We start from the raw sequence: 20,041 nt of genomic DNA, 5'->3' as shown, positions 1-20,041 counted from the left end.
CCCTTTCATGCTTTCTTTCATACTTCAGCTACTTCGGATCTTTTCCCATTATAATGGAGACGTCCACTTTTTCTCTGCGATATTTTGACGTACTTGTATTTCTAGTGATATTTTGACGTAATTGTCCATATTTTTTCAGTATCAAAGAAGTTTACGTCATATTAGAATAGGTTCGTGTACATTGCATTGGTTCCGAATACGTGTTGAGATTATCCTTTCCATCGTACTTTCAGCTACCCGCTCAGTTTTTCAACGAAGACATAACGAGTGAGGAACATGGACGACCCTTCTCCACAGTGACACGTCCTAGTTTAGGTCAAATTCAAGGTAATTAGCCCTTCTCCTAACAAATGGCACTTGTTTTATTACTCTAAATATTAAGCAATGTTTTCATTTCCGACGATTGGTCACTGAAACTTGCTTTGTGGAAGAAATACGACGTTTTAGGAAGAAAATTTAGAATATCTTTTCCTGTTTAGATTAGATTATCCTTAACAAAATAGGTTAGGTTATGCTAATTTTAAAACATTGCATTATATTTAACCATGGAAATATGACCACCGGCCCTTATTATTGGCGAAAAGACGAGAAGTAGTTTGTTTCTGGCGATATTTCCGCCAAAAGCCGGCATGACGATGGCGATATCATCATCTGCAAGTACATCTGAAATTCATCCTGAAATAAGCCACTAATATATTTCTGATCTGCAAGGTCGTGTCAAGAAAAGTAACAAGTACAATCAAAACGGAAGACGACATTCCCAACCAAGTCTGACACTCAATTTCTAATATTCGCCATACGGTGAAAATAGTCTTTATATATTAATATAATCACCGGACGGTAAAACAGCTCAATCAGGAGTGATTAAGTGGGTAAAATGAAAGCATTATAGTCTATATTCTTCTCCCTATTTATTCTAATATACTTTATTTAACTAAACTTTGTGCTTATTTTCAGACTACCAAGGATCATAATGCACCCCTACTTCACCTGGTTATCTCACCTATTGAGCCTCCCCATGCATGCATTGGACGGCAGGTGGTGACACTGCTTGGGCGCCAGCCTAAATATTTGCCATCATAACTGATAAGCTAAGAAACTGATTAGAAGATGCACAATGTGTAGCACAAGTATATGCCAGCGAGAAAGAGTTAGGGAACATAATCACAGTAAACCTCCAATATGGGGTTCCAAATTCACTTAAATGTGTCGATTACAAGAAATGCCAGGTAACAAGTTGCACATATTTACATAACTTGTGATGAAAATTCGTCAAATTGTAAGACGAGGAGTACGAGCAATCTATTGATCTGGTACTCAACTTAAGGCGAGGAAATAATACCTACAGATTTTCATTTCATTGCCGTATTCCTGTTTTTATCTCATTTGGTGAAATGTAAATGCCAAATAACTCACGACCTAAATTATATAACCCGCCTGATTTCAGAAAACGAGTGTATAGGCCTAATAATTAACAAACAGCCTTCATACTACTTACCAAAATCTTCGGAAATGAAACAATTATGCGAAGATCAAAGTAGACAGGAGATTGCATACCACTTTTTAGAGTGAAGTCTCCAAATTTAATTACACCGATCTTGTGCAAATCAATCAAGCACTGTTCAAGGGCAGGGTTATCAGCCATGATTGCACGAGGGGTACTACAAGCGCTACTCAGTCAGCAACCCACACTCCTCCAGACTATCCTAACATCAGCATTCAGTTCGTTTATTTGGCGTGCGACCTATTCAAGAGTTGCCAGATGCTGTGATATAGAAGCTCTTCGTACAATATATATTCATACCAACAAAAATTCATATTATGTACATATATATATAGAATTATTGCCATACGGTTATTCAAATTTTGTTTATCTACCAAGCATGGTTCAACCTGAAAATTGAAAGTAGTACAGCAAGTAAGCGAGAACTCGTTGAGGCTTGTCAGTGCACATTACATGTCGAAGACCAATTGGTGTAACATTAACCTCGTGTTCTCTTTCAATATTAAGTTCTGACCGAAACCAAATGATTTAGTTCAGTTAAGGGTGCTCGAAGATCAGGCCCGTATTTTTGGTACCCTCAGAATATTATTGTGTTCTTACCTGTGGCTGAGTTTATATTCTTTACATTTGTTGATTATTTAATTTGTATTACTTGTAAAATTATTTTATACCAACGTCATTTTAATCTAACCATTGAGATGTAACGGGTTAAAAACAACCGACCAGTCTCGATTGATCCCACAAGTTTAATGTCACCTGAGATTTTGTTCTGCCATATGACTTTATTCCACAGTGAAGACTGAGATCTAACGGGTTAATGTGGCAATACACAAGGTTCAATGAAATACGAAACCCATCAATAACAAGAGGACCAGTGACGAAAGTAAAAATTAAAATTAACATGACCGTTGGCATCTGTTCGAATCCTGCCCGCGGTGCAAAGGTAAGGAAGAAAGGAAGGGTGTTCTTTGACATCGCTGTATATGTCGACTCCCTCCGGGTTTCGTCACTGCAGTGGCATATTCGTGGACCACCCTCTGTTCATGTATGAATTGTTCCGAATCACCTGCAAGGTTGAAGTCCGAGCGGATACGAAGTCACGAAAAAAAAATATGTAAGCAAAAACTCTCAGGACCTTTGTTGAGATCTGTAATGAGGCTGAATAAGGAAAATACCGGTAAATAAAGTTTATAAAATTATGTTTAGGAAAAATAGAAAATTATGGTAATATGTGCAGTGTGCATAAGTGTGGTGAGGTTATCGTGGTATTAGTCTTCATGAAAAAATAATAACGACTAAGTAATCTAATTAAAGGGGTTATCACACCGGACTATTTTTTCTCCAACCTCCGATTAATCGGCGGTACCGCCCACACCCAGGAATTTCCCCCCGTAAAATCGCTATGGCACTCTTTTCTTTTTTCTTTCTTTTTTTCTGGACAAAATACATGGAATAGAGATTTGCAGCCCGAAATCTGCGCGTTGCAAATCTGCTCCAACAGTCGGAGTATAAATAGCCCAGTGTTATAATGTCTTAAGGGAAATTTCAAACTACTCTGTTATTCTGGACATGGCTGAAATTTTATGAATTAATCATCAATTGGGTGCATGATCATCACTGCCTAGGTGATAAGTAGGGGTGGGAATTTGGGAAGTGATAGGTTGCAAGGTTGTCATTTTGTGTTTTGACGCTACCATGCATGTATCCGGGGGAAGTCATCAACGATCTTCTGAAGAGGCAAGTCATCTCGCCGGGCGCTGACAGCTTCAGTGATCTTATTGACCTTCCTGATGATGGGGAGGATGTGGTCATGGGTGATCCGCTGGAACTTGTTGGATTCACATTGGATGGAGTCCAGTTTGGGGAATCACTGCTCGGAGGGGATGAGGATGAACAGTGCGGCTTTGTCTGCCCTCCTGATGGTTGAGTCAAGGTTGTTACGTTAGGTTCTTGGCGGCTTGGTAGTGTCCGGGGTTTCAGGAGCCGGATATGGAAGGTTCTTCTGGAGCTGAAAGATTCAGTGATCAGTAGGGGCTGTAATTCTGGAGAGACGGAAGCTTTTCCATTGTCCGTTATTCGGTGAATTTGGTCGAGGAGGACCTCGATCTCCATGCACTTCACCAGGGGGAGGGGGAGGGGGGGGTGGCCATGATGGGGCAGTTCACGCAGAGCCCCAACAGTTCTTCCTCGCCAGGTGTAGTAGGGCTGCGGTCGGTCAGGTTCACATATCCTTCCATCGGGTGGGGGATCCCCATGGGTCCGCCGTTAAGGCTGGCGAAGTTCCTAGTCATCCTCCATGTGGTGGCCTCGGTGTGGAGTCCTAAGGTACGCTGGGGGCCCTCGTTCAGCAGCTTTTTTGGTCTTGACAGCGGCATTAGTATTGGTCCATAACAGGGTTTGAGTATCAACCTCCTGACAGGTAATCGACCAAACGATTTTTTTTTTCTTGCAGTTTTTCCTCGACTAAGATCTTCCTGGAGTTCAAGGGCAGACTGTCTGATTCTAGCCGCTTGGTCGTGCGGTCTAATGTTGAAGTAGCGCGGCAAGATAATTTCCTTAAGTCATATTGAATTATATACTACATACACATGCACACGAACTTAATATGTTTTTACTCAAGATTAATAGACATAGTGCAAAAAAAGGAATGGATGGGCTGATTGTGCCTTCCTGGACTTACAAAAAGCTTTTGACAAAGTACCACATAACAAAAAATTATTTTAAAAACTGGAACATATAGGAGGAATACAAGGGAACCAACTAAAATGGATGGAGGACTTCCTGATTGGTAGATGAGAGTAGTGCTCAGAGAAAAATATTGAGGTTGGAAAGAGATGATCAGTGGAGTTCCGCAAGGATCTGTATTGGCTCCAATAATGTTTGCTATTTATTTGAATGACAGATGATATGCAATGTTACATGAGCTTCTTTGCAGACGACGCTAAACTGTTAAGGAAAGTAAAAACTGAAAAGGATTGCGAATCACTACAGGACGACCTGAATAGGGTATGGAACTGGAGTCAGAAATGGGAAGTGGACTTCAATATCAAAAAGTGTAGCATAATGGAGTTTGGAAAAAAGTAAAAATAGAATATCAGGACAATATAAAATTGGAACTAAGGAGGTAAAGGAGAGATCCGAAAAAAAATTGGGTGTAATTATCTCAAACGACTTGTCTTATGATAAACAGATAAACAAAATTGTCGGAGAATCCTATAATTTGCTAAGATCAGTAAAAGTGGCATTTACATATTTAGACGAAGAAATTAAAAAAAAAAAAAACATTGTTCACACTGATAAGGCCTAGAGTATACGGCGACATCGTGGTCACCCAATACCAAATTGAATATAAAGAAAATAGAAAGAATCCAGAGAGCAGCCACAAAAATGGCCCCTGCACTTGCAAAGTTGTCATATGAGGAGAGATTGGCTAAACTGGAGTTACCGACTCTGGAGCAAAGGAAAGAGAGAGGCAACCTACTGACCATCTACAGAATCATGAAGGGCACAGAAGCACTCTATAGAGAGGACTTGTTAAACTGGAACAAGAGAAACACAAGAGGACATGAAAAAAAAAAACATAGTTATAGAAGAGATCTGAAGAAAAAGTTTTCCACATAGAGTGGTGGCCACTTGGAACAAACTGAACGAAAAGATAGTGTGCGCAAAAAACATTCATGAGTTTAAGAGCAAACAAGACACTGCGAGATACAAGGGCGGAACATCACGAGCGTAGCTCCCCTTCCCGTAAAATAGAAATATTGGTAAGAACAACTCAATAGAAAATTGAGATTATTTCTATGGATTTAACGAGGGAGGAGACGACAACCTCCCCCGATTAGCAAGTCTAGAGGAAAAAAGTAACAAAAATGAACGGATCATGGGAGGTTAAGTTTAGCCAACTCGCGCTAATTACACAGTGAGTCGATAAATTGGAAGAACTAAAGAAGGAGAACAAAAACCTAAATCAAGAAATAGAAGGATCAAAAAGACAGTTAAAAGAAGTAAAATATGAGAATGAGGAATTAAAGAGGAATAATAAAGAGAATAAGGAGTCCATAGCATAAGAGGTAAAGGGTTGGAGAAAAGTTCAAGAGGATAATAAAATTGAATTTAGAGACATAGTGAAACAACAGATGAAGGAACACACTAAGGACACAGTTATTAAAGTGATGAGAGAGAAGGAGACTTGTAAGAGACTTTGCAGATAAAAAGAAATGTATAATTAAATTAGAAATGGAAGAGAAGCACAATCCAAATAGGACTACAAGAGTAAGAGATGAGAAAGAAAAGGTAAACAAGGTTTTAGAATATTTCAAGGTGAACAGGAAATAGGGAAAGAAATTTAAGAAATATATAGACTAGGGAAATGCAGTATAGACAAGACCAGACTAATTAAGGTTAAATTCAGGTCACAAACGACAACAGAGAATGTCTCATCAAACACCGGGAAACTAGCAGAAAGTGATCATTACAAACAGGTATGGATAAAAAGAGATTAATAAAGAGGAAAGAGAGGAAGAAAAAACAACAAAAATCATAGCTAAAGAAAAAAAAACGAAAACAGAACAGAGTCAGACAAAGAGAAATTCTATTGGAGAGTAGTGGATATGAAAGTGAGGAAATGGTTCATAGGAGAGAAAACGGAAGGGAAACAGAAAACAGGATGGAGGTAACAGGAAATTAAAAGTGTCCTTCACAAATACAGATGGATTAATAACCGGCTTGGATGAACTGAATGATTACCTGAAGGAAAAAGAACTGGACATAATGGGAATTGAAAGGTCTATTACCACCTAACAGTGTAGGACATGGTGTATATAATTATTGGATTAGAAACAGAGAAGTAAAACAAGGTGGTAGAGTTATGTTCCTGACTTAAAAGGATATAAACGTGAGGAATGTTACATATGGAAAGAATAGAGTGGAAATGATTATGATGGATATATAGGACAAGGACAAGAATAACAGGAAATTTGTAGTAAATTATGTGCTTCCTAAAATGTCTTCGTGGGACGAGAGAGAAAACAAGAATATGTTAGGAGACACAAGGATAACACTAAATAAGATAATGGAAGATGGAGGAAGAATAGTTATAATGGGTGACTTTAATTGTAAAGAAATCTGATGGGAATATATGACAGTGAAGGGTGGAGACGACCTATGGGGAAATGTACTACTTGATATGATTATAGAACATACAATGACACAATGGATACAAGAGAATACTGGGTATAGAAATGAGGAAGAGCCGTCGAAACTAGACCTAATAATCACATCAGAACCTGAAATAGTGGACAAGATTGAATATAAGACACCACTAAGTAAATGTGACCACATATTAGTTGAACTAGGGCGAAACGAAGAAAAATACATGGGAAAATAAACAATATAGAAAGGGAAGAGTGGTGTATGGAAAAACAATTTTTGATACAATTATTTTTTTCTCAAAAAAGCAGACTGGGAAAGGATCTACAAAGAGGAAACAACAAGAGAAGAGAAATTGAAAATCTTGACAAAAATTATAAAGAAGGAGTGAAAAAGTATGTTCCAAGACAAAATCAAGAAAAATTATATGTAGAATGGTAGTGCAACAAAATATGTAGCGAGTTACAAGATAAAAGGGATAAAGCTTGGATAAAATGGAGGAAAAAAAAAGCGAAAAATGGAAAATGTCTACTGGTTATAGAAATGAATATGTACAAGTGCGTAGATAAGAAAAGAGAAAACATGAAAAGGATGTCATAGAAAAATGTAAAGATCAACCAAAACTATTTTATAGATTTGTAAACAACAAACTGAAAAACAAACAAGAATTAGTGAAACTATAGGGAGGAATAGCATACACAGAGGAATAGAAATGGCAGAAATTATGAACAATCATTTTAAATCAGTGTTTACGAGAGAGAACATACAACTTAGAGATGTCGAGTGGGAGGGGAAAATCCCCCCTATGAAAGAGATAGAAATAACAAAGAATGAAATAATAAACTACTTGAGTAATCTCGATCTTAGAAAATCGCATGGTCCAGATGAAATGGCAAACTGGATATTGAGAGAATGGAGGAATGAACTAACAGACAAAATGCCTAGTCTAATAAGCAGTTCATTTAAGTAAGGGAAATTTCCAGATGATTGGGAAAGAGCAAATATAGTACCAATATATAAAGGGGGAAACAAAGAAGATCCTACAAAATATAGACCGGACTCTCTTACAAGTACGGTAGCTAAAATTTGTGAAAGAATTATCAAAATTAGATGGGTAAAGCATTAAAAAAATGTACTGATTCTGAGGCAATTTGGATTTAGACAAGGAAGATCATGTGTAACAAACTTGATGTGTTTCTATTCAAGACTAATAGATATAATACAAGAAAGAGATGGCTGATTGTGCCTTTCTAGACCTGAAAAAATCTTTTGATGAGGTGCCACATAAGAAATTGCTAAAGAAATTAGAAAGTGTAGGAGGGATACAGGGCAAACTATTTAAGTGGATGGAAGACTTCTTGCATGAAAGGAAAATGAGAGTGGTGATAAGAGACAAACATTCCAATTGGAATGAGGTGATTAGTGGAGTTCCGCAAGGAACAGTTTTGGCCCCAATAATGTCTGCTATATATATATATATATATATATATATATATATATATATATATATATATATATATATATATATATATATATATATTAATGATATGGATGAAGGAATTGAAAGTTATATGAGCTTCTTCGCAGACGATGCAAAAATGTTGAAAAAAGTGAACACCGAAGAAGATTGTGAGTCGCTGCAGAGTGATCTCAATAAAGTATGGGAATGGAGTAGGAAGTGGAAGATGGAATTCAACATTAAGAAGTGTAGTATTATGGAATTTGGAAGACGCAAAAAAAGAATAATGGGATCATATACATTGAGAGAGGAAGAAATTAAAAAAGTGGAAAAAGAGAAGGACCTGGGAGTCATTATTATGAATAACATGTCCCCTGCGAAACATATGAAAAAAAAATCGAGACACTTATAATTCAATAAGATCAATCAAAGCTGCATTTACACACCTAAACGAAGAAATGGTGAAGAAAATACTAATCACTTTGATAAGACAAAAATTGGAGTTGGACCGGCCAGGGAAGCAGACATCTCCGGTGTAGCCGGCGTCGGCGGTTGAGACAACGTCACCAAAAGAGCATCAAGGGAAGGGGCGCACCATTTTTTTTTTTTTTTTTTTTTTTGCAATGTAACATGGTATAGCTGAGCTACAGTCCAACTCATATTCTTGATACTACGGCTGGAATTTTGTTGTCACCCTCCTCTGGAGATGTGGGACTCCTTCTCAGCTTTATTAGCTTGTTTGTTTCGATTTCTTGACATTTCTTTCGGTTTCTTTTATTTTTTGTTTTTATTTTTTTACGCCTTGACATTATCTAGGCTTGCCATACAGTTAATTGTAATCGTTCCTAATTTTCAATTCTTGATCATAGATAAAATTACGTGTAGCCTACAAGAAATCAGTAATAATAACAATAATAAGATATCACCATTTGGAAGGGTCGAGGGAAACACTGTTGGCCTTCGCTTAGCTCAAAGAGCCTCCGGCCACGCACTGATATGTGTAAAGCCTCTTACGCCGAATAAATAATAATAATAATAAAAAACAACAACTTTGATCTTACAAATTTATTGTTGGAATGTAGCATGATGAATGCAACATATATATGATTTATGTGAAAAAATAATTACTGATTAAAACAAAATGGTAATTATATATATATATATATATATATATATATATATATATATTTATATATATATATATACACATATATATATATATATATATATATATATATATATATGTATGTATATATATATATATATATTGTAGAGTCAAATACAGTATTATTTAAGCATTATTCTTATTTCTCTGTTCATGTTTTATTTTAATTTATCCAGTCAATCAGTACTTTCGTACATTATTTATGTGAAATATTTTTTGCTTTTGTAGAAGAGACTAATGACACCGCTGCTTGTTGTTGGGTCCCACGCTGGTGAATTTAGATCGGATTGGATTTCATGCAGTAAGTCTTCCTTCTGTTGGATCAACTAAAATGTGAGAGTATAAATGTTCGTTAGATTTTATTTATTGTGAAGCCTAATGTAACTTATTAAATAATGTTTTCATTTGTAGGTGTGATATCCCAGGTTACTGGGGTCAACAGTAAACGTGCTGGATGTATTCTAGATCATCATCGAGAAACGTCGTCTCTCAACATGTAACGTAAGTCTAACAGGATGGAAATTCTCACGGATGTCAAAAGAGAAAAGTGTGCATCATTTGCCCCCTTGTGAACTATGAGCTGTAACAATAATACTATCTATATATTTCAGACATTGTTTAGCTTATTCTGTACTATTACATAACATCTGAAAAAAGATAAACAGAATAATATAATAATTATATAATACCTAGCATAGGGATACCATGTGTGAGAAGGAAATTTCCACCTTCCCTGAATAAGAACGGCATTAGAAAGAAAGAAACTATACATTATCCAACTTTGAAAAGGTGTCAGCCGGTCAAAAAAATGAATACTAAAATCGCGAGTTTCGTTATCTTGGGCGTTATTTTTTACACATCCACTTCGTGAAATTGCTTATGGACGTATCGCATATTCGGATTTTGTGCAGGGTGAAGACCGATCGGTTAGAAAATGAAGGCAAGTAGAGCACCTAGGTAAAAAAAATCACATGCTAATGAATTACCAACACGGGTTTATAGCATGGCCCTGACCCAATTGCTAGAATATCTGGAAGAGAAAATGTGGTGGATGATGGCTATAATATAATGCAGTTGTTATTTATCTTGATTGCCGAAAGGCATTTAATACTCTCCCCCACAGCAGACTTTTGGCTGAATTGGAAGATCTAGGAGCGAGAGGAGAAATATATAGGTGGATAGAGGGTTTTCTTGGAAATAGATTATAGACAGCAAAGAGTATGTGTCAGGGGAACCTCCTTGGAATGCCTGTAAGCGTGGACTGGCGTCTCACAGGGGTGTATCAGGTCCGGTACTATTGACTATTCGTAATATTCATAAACGACATGTGAGATAATGTCCAGTCAAATAGAAAACTGATGCTGATGAAAAACATTATTATTGGATAAGAACTGGAGAAGATGGCATGACCCTACAACAAGAATTGAAGGAATGGAGCCAAAAGTGTTGCTTCAGTTTAATGAGAAATGTAAAGTTATGCATATTGGAGGAAAAAAAAAACTGGATGTAAGTACTGTTTGGGACGGAAAGTACCGTAGGAATTGCAAGAGGAAAAAGATCTGGGAGTTGTCATTACTAGTGATCTCAAGCCTGACAGGTAGCAAAGGCCAGTTCAATGCTGGGACTAATAAAAAAAGACTGGCATGTCTTGATGTGGATGCAATACTATTGCTTGCTTACAAGGCCCTCGATTCCTTTAAAAATTGGTGTCACATTAGCAGTTCTCCAGTCTTGTATTTACCTAAATGTAGTATACAGAAAGGGAGGAACACTTGTTGAGGCCCGTCTCCTATTCTCAAATTTTCTAAGATACCTAGACCCAAATTCATGTATGGTTCCATCTTAATGTATATCTTTGATTTCCAATTATTGTATTTAGATTTGAACTCATGTACGAGCTTGGGCTATATAACCTAAGCTATTCCACATATTTACACATCTATATGGAAAATTGTATTTCTTCTCATCCGTTTGACATGTAGTCTTTCTTAATTTACCTCCATGACCTCTGAAAGCCCTCCTATCTTTAATCATTAGATCTCTTCTATCAATGCAATCTATCCCCTTTAGTGACGTGAACACTGTAATCATGTCGCCTCCTTCTCTTTGATCTTCAAGATTGGCAGATGCAGTACCTTCAGTCTTTCCTCACAGTGGAACATCTCCATTGTCTAAGGTCTTGTTGAATACCTTTTGTTGGGGTGGGTGTAGTTACTGTACCTCTTAGCTTTCTCAGAACAACTGGATATGTACTGTCATTTCCTGGTGATTTTTCTGGCTTTAATTTCTTTAATTTTTCTGTTATTTTCTCAAATTGAGATGTCTACTGTCAGGTAATTTGTTTCACTGTGTACCTGTACTGGATCTGGATCTTCTACAGAGCCTTCACATGGGAGGGTTGCATATGGCAGGGGCCAGCAATTCTAGCCTGGACTTGCCGCCCACAAGGCTAACAAGATAATGATAAATAAAAAGAGGCCAAAGAGCCCTGAATATTTTACTGTAATTGACAATTTTTATGTTAGAATTGACAAAATATGAAGTATTCCCCCCCCTATCCTTTCTGCAATAGGGACATTGAATACAGAATTTTAAATCGGTTAAATTATTTCACAAGCCAATAGCTAAAATGTTTACATGAAAGTTTAGTTAAGTTTGACTCAGTTTTTTCTTTTCTTTTTTTTTCTTTTGTTTCTTTCCTACCCATGCTGATTTTATTTCTTTCTTTTTTTCTTTTCTTTCTTTCCTACCCATACTCAGTTGATTTGCAGTTTTGGCAGAGGTGAGAAGTGGTGATGGGGTGGAGGGTGGGGGCATCACAGAGAACTTTGCCCCAGGGTGGCACTTAGGCATGTAAAGGCTCTAGTTTTTTATAAATACTGTGTTAAAGTAATTGTTGAGCATTTCTGTCATGTCTCATGTATCTACTATCATTTTTTGATTGTTAGGCTTGATCAGTGGACCACTCCTATACTTTATTATTATTTTACTTTTAATTAAAGTATCTATAGTATGCTTTGGGATCATTTTTAATTTTGTCGGTAATATTACTTTTATATCTCCCTAAGGCTGAGCATATTTGTATTCTTTCTTCTGTTATAGCTCTTTTGTACCTGAAAAAGTCTTGTTGGTTATTTTTTTTTAATGCCTTCAACCATATGGTTGTATTCCTCAGGAGTCTGTGTATTTGGTCATTCCACCAAACTGGAACATATTTGCTAGGTCCTCCTCCAGTGTCAGAAGCCATGATCTGGTCTTGCTTTTCATTGTGGTCATAGCAGAGAAGCGAGCCTCACGCAGATATGTTGTTGAAAAGGGAAGAAGTACTTCAGTTGCCATTTTTGTAATGATGGAGTATTCCTCTTGGAGGGACAACTAGAATGAAGTCATATCTGTTGATAGGTGCTTCAGTTTCAGTCCTCTGTCGGCAACAGTTAATACTGCTGACTTACAGACACTCAACACAAATGGATCTCTCACCCAGTCCAAGGAAGCTACATTAAGTGATAGGAAATACTTTTCAATTTTTTTTACTTAGTAATGACAAACTTTGTAGGATTAAACTGACAAGATTTTTGTCCAGTCTGCAATTTTTTTGTAAGTACAAACTTTTTAATTTTTTTCTTTCTTTTTGCTCCCTACAATGTCAGTTTTTCCTTAAAATAGCTAACTTTGTCAGTACATGTCAGGATATTTTCATTCTTCCCTTGCATATTCTTATTAAAAGTGTTCAAGGATTGGAATATATCAGCCAGGAATCCAACTTCATTGCACCATTGCAGTACTGAGCAGTTCAGTCAGCTCAGACTCTTCTGATGTCAAAAATATAAGAAACTCCTCCCTTAGTTCATAAAACCATGAAAACACCCACTCGTGGTATAGCCATCTCACTTCTGTGTATTAACCTAGTTGTATTATATGGGAAGGGAGCTATGCTCGTGGGGTCCCGTCTTCATATCTCATTTTATCTAAACTATTTTTAAATTCATGTATTGTTTTTGCACACACCACTTTCTCATCTAACTTGTTCCAACTGTCTATTGCTCTGTGAGGAAAGCTGTTCTTTTTCAAATCTCTTCTATAGCTGTCTTTTTTTATTTTCTTTCCGTGTCCTCTTGTATTTCTGTCATCCCATTTTATCAGATTCTCTCTATCAGTAATTTCTATGCCTTTCATGATTCTGTAAATAGCTATCAAATCTCCTCTCTCTCTTCTTTGCTCTAGTGTCTGTAGTTTAAGTTTTTGTAGTCTCTCTTCATATGATAGTTTTGAGAGTGTTGGTGCCAATTTTGTAATTGCTCTTTGTATTCTTTCAAGTTTTTTTATACATTTTTTTGTACTTGGTGACCATATCGTTGCTGCATATTCCAATCTTGGTCTTATCAGGGTGATTAGGATTTTCCTCACCATTTCTTCATCCAGGTGTGTGTGTGTGTATTTACCTAGTTGTATTTTGCGGGAAGGGGAGCTATGCTCGTGTTGTCCCGCCTTTGTATCTTGCAGTGTCTAGTTTGTTTTTAAACTCATGAATGGTTTTTGCGCATACTATTTCATTGTCCAGTTTGTTCCAAGTGTCCAAAACTCTATGAGGAAAACTGTTTTTCTTCAGTTCTCTTCTATAGCTATGTTTTTTTATTTTCTTTCCATGTCCTCTTGTGTTTCTTTTGTCCCAGTTAAGTAAGTTCTCACTATCGAGTACCTCTGTGCCTTTCATGATTCTGTAGATGGTCAATAGGTCACCTCTCTCTCTTCTTTGCTCCAGTGTCGGTAACTCCAGTTTAGCCAATCTCTCTTCGTATGATAGGTTTGCAAGTGCAGGTGCCATTTTTGTAGCTGCTCTTTGGATTCTTTCTATTTTCTTTATATTCTTTTTGGTACTGGGGGACCACAATGTCGCTGCATACTCTAATCTAGGCCTTATCAATGTAACCAATATTTTTTTCATCATGTCTTCGTCCAAGTATGTAAACGCCACTTTTATTGATCTTAGCAAATTGTAAGTCTCCCCGACAATTTTTGTTACCTAGTTGTATTATATGGGAAGGGAGCTATGCTCGTGGTGACCCGTCTTTGTATCTTTCAGCATCAAGTTTATTCTTAAAATCGTGAATAGTATTTGCACACACTGTTTTTTTCATCTAAGTTATTCCATATATCCAGCATTCTGTGTGGGAAGCTATTCTTTTTCCTATCTCTTTTATAGTTGTCCTTTTTGAGTTTCTTTTCATGACCTCTTGTTTTTCCATTGTCATTTTTTAGTAAATAATTTCTGTCAAGGATTTCCATTCCTTTCATGATTCTATATATAGTCAGTAGATTACCTCTCTCTTCTTTGCTCTAGTGTTGGTAGTTCCATCTTTGATAATCTTTGTATGTTAATTTGGAAAGAGCTGATGCCAACTTTGTTGTTGCTCTCTGTATTCTTTCTAGTTTCCTTATATTCTTTTTAGTACTGGGTGTCCATAGTGTTGCTGCATATTCCAGTTTTGGTCTAATCAATGTGACTAATATTTTTTTGATCATTTCTTGATCCAAGTATTCAAATGCCACTTTCATTGACCTTAGTATGTTGTATGTTTCACCTACTATTTTGTTTATATATCTGTCCAGTGTCATGTCATTGCTGATTATCACTCCAAGGTCCCTTTCCGAGTGCTCTTTTTTTGAAATTCTGTTTTTGCTTTTGACCAAACTCCAGTATGCTACACTTCTTGATATTAAAGTTCACCTCCCACTTTTGAGTCCATTTCCAGATTGTGTCCAGGTCTGATTGTAATGTGTAATGAGTCACAGTCCTCATTTGTTGAAAAACCAAGTAGTGGATGAGTGAAGGCTGGGCACCTTCCTCGTAAGGGAGAAAGTGCAGGTTGGTATATGTATGTGTGAGGCAGTTGCACTCGCTGGCGACGCGTAGCCATCAGCATCGACACGCTGGCTCCTCCGAAGGTCCCCAGGGGCCGAACACCTTACAGTCACTGGCTGTCTTGAGGTCGTATCCCGGCCGCATCGGTTTGGACAAAACGGGCCCCTGGGGTCCGACTCACCGCGACGGGTCGGACAAAACGAGTCTTCTGGAGCACCAGCAGCCCTCAGCTGGGCTGAGGGTCTCCCAAGTGACAGTTAACGCGAGGGCCATAACATGATCCCTGTGAATATAAGGGTCACCGGGAGTTCATTGTGGATAGACGGCCTCGGGAACCGAGGGAGCAATCTCCCGACATCTCCCATTCCGTGACACTGATGGCCTTGGGAGCGCCTCGACGAGCATCTCGCCACCCGCACTACCCGTTGAGGACCCAGGTCGTGTATCAACCTACATACTGCTTCGGAACACCACTGTGAACATCAACTCTGCCGTCGTCTGACAGATGACCTCGGGAACTGAGGAAGCAATCTCCCTCTACCTCCGGCACTACCCGTCTAGAACCAGGCCGTGTATCACCCACCGGAAATTCACCCGTCGAGGACAGACCACCTCGGAGGGTCACCGGATGAGTATCGCCGTCTCCCCCCCCCCCACCCGCTCCTCTCGCGGCCAGAACCAAGCATTTATTCTTAGGCGCCCAACTTTCCAGATTTTTCCTTCAACCAGGCCCACATCCCCTACGTTCTAACAGTATGTATATTTCATGTGTAATATCTATTAATTTGGCGTATGTTTCCCAACAAACCACATCTCGCTGTACATAGGCTAGGTATCTATTTTTTATTGGATTAATAGACTGGTAAGATAAACCTGGATCCGTAACTCAATATCTTCGAATATATACAATTAACACTACTCAGAGCCGTCAAGAGCCATTGCGGCGCCCCGGGGCAGCAAGCGTTAGGGGGTCCCCACCTCAATATACTGGATAGCTGAGGTGCTGGCACTGAGCTCGATTCCTGGGAGATGCCAGCTTTTCATTGACACTCCCCATCACACATGGCGCAGTGAGCAGGATCCCCGCAGCGATGCACATTCCTGGACTGGCGGGGCCCATAGAAGGGAGATGTGCGGGTGGTCATCACTGGAGGCGACCGTGGTGTAGTCGGTTTACACGTCTGCCCGGACAGCGGGAGGGAGGGAGGTCCTGGGTTCGATTCCCAGGCTGCGCCAGCTTTCCAGTGACGTTCCCTATCAGACACAGCAACTCTGCAGGAGCACCCAAAGTGTATACTTTGCGTGTGTGTGTGTGTATTTGTACGACCGCCCTCGGTTATCTGTGGTCATAGAAAGGGATGACGTTTTCTTTTAACTTTGTCAACTTTTGTAAACGATTCCGCCAATACCCCATTATTTCCAGTGCCTACAATAAAAAAGGTACTGATTAGGGAAAAACTAGAGAAAAGACAAGAAGAAAAGGGTAATCCACGTACACAACTTTATGAATGAATAAAATAGTGGCTCTAGCTATGTAAAACTTGACATATCATAGGAATGTATCCATAGGGTTACAGAGAGCAGTAGGCCTAGTCCCACATTCCATCCCGTTTTAGCAGCCTTTACGATGCGAGTGGAGATACTTAGGGGCAGTATTCTTTTTCCTACAACAGGGGAGAGGCCAAGAAAGAAATATAGATATAATCGTATACTCAATGAATTGGTACAAGACAGTATTAAGAGTGGGTTGGGACAGTATAACGGAGAGACGATCTCGTTACAATAAAGTAGCACAATTCCTCTGCTTAGAAATTTCTTTCAATATAGACAAAATTATGTGTGGTTCTGGTCCGTAGGGGCACCTCGTATAGTCCCTAAAGTATCGATTGTATGCTACTGCACAGTTTATTTCGCACAATAACATGTATCCAATACCCCAGATGGATAAGGTGAAGGGGTCGTTGAGAAAGAGGGAAATGTGTTGAGATAGGAATAAGTGTAGATGTCACTGTTACGCAAGGATAGGAAGGGGCGAGGGTTAGGGGGGGTGTTTATGCGTGAATTATATTTTGACGCAGCAGCCCGAAGGGATTTCTTTCCATCTAGTACTGCATGAGGGGATGGAGAAGGGGGGGGAGGGTTGCCAATTAAGTGGAGCAGCCTTACTGTAGAGACCCTGTGTCGTGCTACATTGCCTCTGACCCAGGGCAGTGGGATACAGGAATGACCCGTCATCCACAAGGAGCTAAGATGAGAGGGAGGAAAGGGTGGTGGAGCGGAGTTGAATGGGTGGGAGTAGGTATGTGCCTTTGACTTGGCTACCTCCCTTATAAGGGGGGAAAATCTCTTGATTTATGTATATAAGAAACCTTAGTTGCATCCATAATATCCTGGGGTCCCTTAGGCACCCAGCCGCCGGGTCTGACACTATTAACATATGAAATGTGTGGTCAGGGTACAGGATGCAATGTCGTATGCTGCAGAAGTGAAACCTGAGAATGTGTTTGCCGTTACCTTATCAGTCTACTAGATTCTTAGAATGTGCTACCGAATAGCTTTTTGAGTTGTGTACACGCAGGGCCCACATGGGGGGGGGGGCAATTCTAGTCTGGACATGCTGCCCACAAGGCTGACAGAATAATTATAATAAAAAAAGGTCAAAGGAATCCTGAATATTTTACCGTAATATACGAATTTTGCGTCAGAATCAACAGAATATGAAACATTTTTCCCTTTTACTTTCTGCAACAGTAACATTACAGGTTTTAGAATCCGTATATTTCGTAAGTGAATCGCTAAAAGAGGCTGTAAAGGATGGTGGAAATGGGAAGTGGTGATGGGGAGGGGGGGCGTCACTGAGAACTTTGGCTCCGGGGGGGGGGGGCACTTAGGCACGTAAAGGCTCTGTGTACACGAAGACACTTTTGGCTTGCGTTAGGTTGTCGACAACAGGCGAAACCCTCGCACGTGTGACCGGAGCTTAATAATGGCCCACCGTATTTTGCCTCGGAAATCTGTCGTCCGCTAGTTGTGGAGATCTTTAGTCCCACATATTTGGAATTGTATGCTGTTTCCGCGGTGGCTTATAATATCATCAGCGAGGTACTAAATTGATACAAAATAAACGAATCGCATGGAAATCACCTACAATCTGCAGACTTGATACAGGTGTTAAGGATTGAAACCCTTGGCCTGCATGCCTGTGGGGCCCGTCAGCTGAAGAAAGTCGCCGGGCAGCAGCAACAATAGTTATGGAAAGAGGTTATCACACTGGACTCTCCCTTCAACCTCCGATTAATGGGCGCTACCGCCTATCTCCGGCACTTTTCCGCCGACTGTTGGAGCGGATGAGCAGCTCACAATTTGCGGGAAGGAATCTGATACGCTGAAAAAAAAAAAAAAAAAAAATCGAAGCCAAACGACAATCCATAGCGATTTTATTTCTTGCATGACCTGCAATAGAATAAGGATTTTGAATAAGGAAAATAAAAATAGAACAACTTATCAGTTGACTTCTGATGTAAACCAGTACATGTAGCCGCCCTGGCTTTTCTCTCGACCCATGGATGGTTCTCAACCCTTTTCCCGTTTACTACGTACCCCAAGACTCTTCAGACCATCGACCCGTGCACCCCATTAGCCTGACACAGAATATAGAATGGTAACATATTTAGACTAATTAAATATACAATGAATACCAAATGATTTGAATTGTTACGACTTTATTCATCAGTTAAACACTAGATAAGAAACAAAGTACAATGTTCTCTCTGCAGATTTTAAACGTTTAAGGCATCTTTCGCTATAGACGCAACGAGAATTGGCCGCTAAGGCAGGGTTAGGGAATTTCCCGGTGTTGCTACATCTCCACAGATAACACGGCTCCCACGGATCGCCCGCCCCCCCCCCTCTCTCTCTCTCTCTCTCTCTCTCTCTATATATATATATATATATATATATATATTTATCCATGGCGAGAACGTGCGTGTGGATGCAATGATTTCTGAATGCAGTGTGGGGGCGTGGCCAGAGAAGGGATGGAGTGGCAACGTTGCTCTCTTTCGCTCATATGCCATGTCCACGACTCGAGGAAACGAAACCTTTGTATAGAAAACATTGCTTTGAGTTTTACCTCAATGGTGATGTGTGACAAAAAATTATAATTATATGTGGCAACATTATAAAATTAGAACATTTAAAATGAAATAAAATTATAAAATAATTATATGTGGCAACACAGGGAGTATCCCCGTGCTCCGCCCTAACGGCCAGTTTTCGATGCACCGAGTATAGTCATCTAAGGAACCCCTTGGGACCGTCCCGCGAACCCCCTGGGGGTTGAGAACCCCTGTAAGTCTAGACTCCAGAGGAAGCTCTCTCGCATGAGTCTGCTGGTAACTCCATTTCTCTCTCTCTCTGTTTCTCCTTGCAAGCCACCCACTGCCGCCTCCACACGGGCACTTGGCTATGAGCTTATTATTATTCCAGTGAAGATATAGCCAAGAGTGCTGCGGCGTCACTAGTTCTCGAACAGAGCCCGTCGTCCTAAAGAGGTCGGCCATCGTTGCTGGAGCTGAAGATCAAGTTAAACGTGTCCGCGAGGAGGTGTCGGCTGTACTGGATGAAATCGGAGCTTAGAAGTAGGATGGGGGTGGGGATAGCCCAGTGTGATAACCCCTTTAATTAAGCAGCATTAGGGTTAGTGGAGATAGGTTTGAGGTAAAATTGAATCCTGGCTACGGAGGGGCGTGCCTTTCAACTGTAGGCTACCTTGTGTCAGCTGAAGCTGTAAAGCGCAAGGGCAGGATAAACGGGAATCGCTGGCATCAGAATTGAAAATGTTTAGTCACTGAATCACAGATAAAAAAAAAAAATGGCTGCCAGGACGCGGATTGGCCCGTG

At 39.5% G+C, this 20,041-nt stretch overlaps 2 protein-coding genes across 7 annotated transcripts in view; one reads left to right on the top strand and one right to left on the bottom strand.

The window, feature by feature from the left end:
- LOC143038874 (uridine 5'-monophosphate synthase-like) overlaps positions 1-2,718 on the bottom strand; it is a gene marked incomplete at its 3' end in the record, with an annotated part of 45,222 nt that extends 42,504 nt beyond the window's left edge. The window contains 1 exon segment of one of the 2 annotated variants that reach the window (XM_076208536.1): positions 1,499-2,718. In XM_076208536.1, the coding sequence (XP_076064651.1) occupies positions 1,499-1,645 (147 nt within the window). 2 annotated transcript variants of the gene reach the window in all.
- LOC143038873 (uncharacterized) overlaps positions 1-20,041 on the top strand; it is a 113,702-nt gene that overhangs the window by 49 nt on the left and 93,612 nt on the right. For 3 of the 5 annotated variants that reach the window (XM_076208534.1, XM_076208533.1, XM_076208531.1), the window contains exons 1-4: positions 1-327; positions 958-1,038; positions 9,505-9,577; positions 9,688-9,777. The exon at positions 1-327 is cut by the window's left edge and continues 49 nt beyond it. Coding sequence is in view for 3 of the 5 variants with exons in the window: in XM_076208533.1 (XP_076064648.1) it covers positions 9,731-9,777 (47 nt within the window). In the remaining 2 variants the exon portion in view is untranslated. The remainder of the gene's footprint in view (positions 328-957; positions 1,039-9,504; positions 9,578-9,687; positions 9,778-20,041) is intronic. The other 2 variants (XM_076208532.1, XM_076208535.1) reach the window with 2 other exon arrangements.

This window comes from Oratosquilla oratoria, chromosome 25 (genome assembly GCF_046742065.1).
Source record: "Oratosquilla oratoria isolate Oo_2021 chromosome 25, ASM4674206v1, whole genome shotgun sequence".
Taxonomy (NCBI): Eukaryota; Metazoa; Arthropoda; class Malacostraca; order Stomatopoda; family Squillidae; genus Oratosquilla; species Oratosquilla oratoria.
This window is presented reverse-complemented; position numbering and strand designations above follow the sequence as displayed.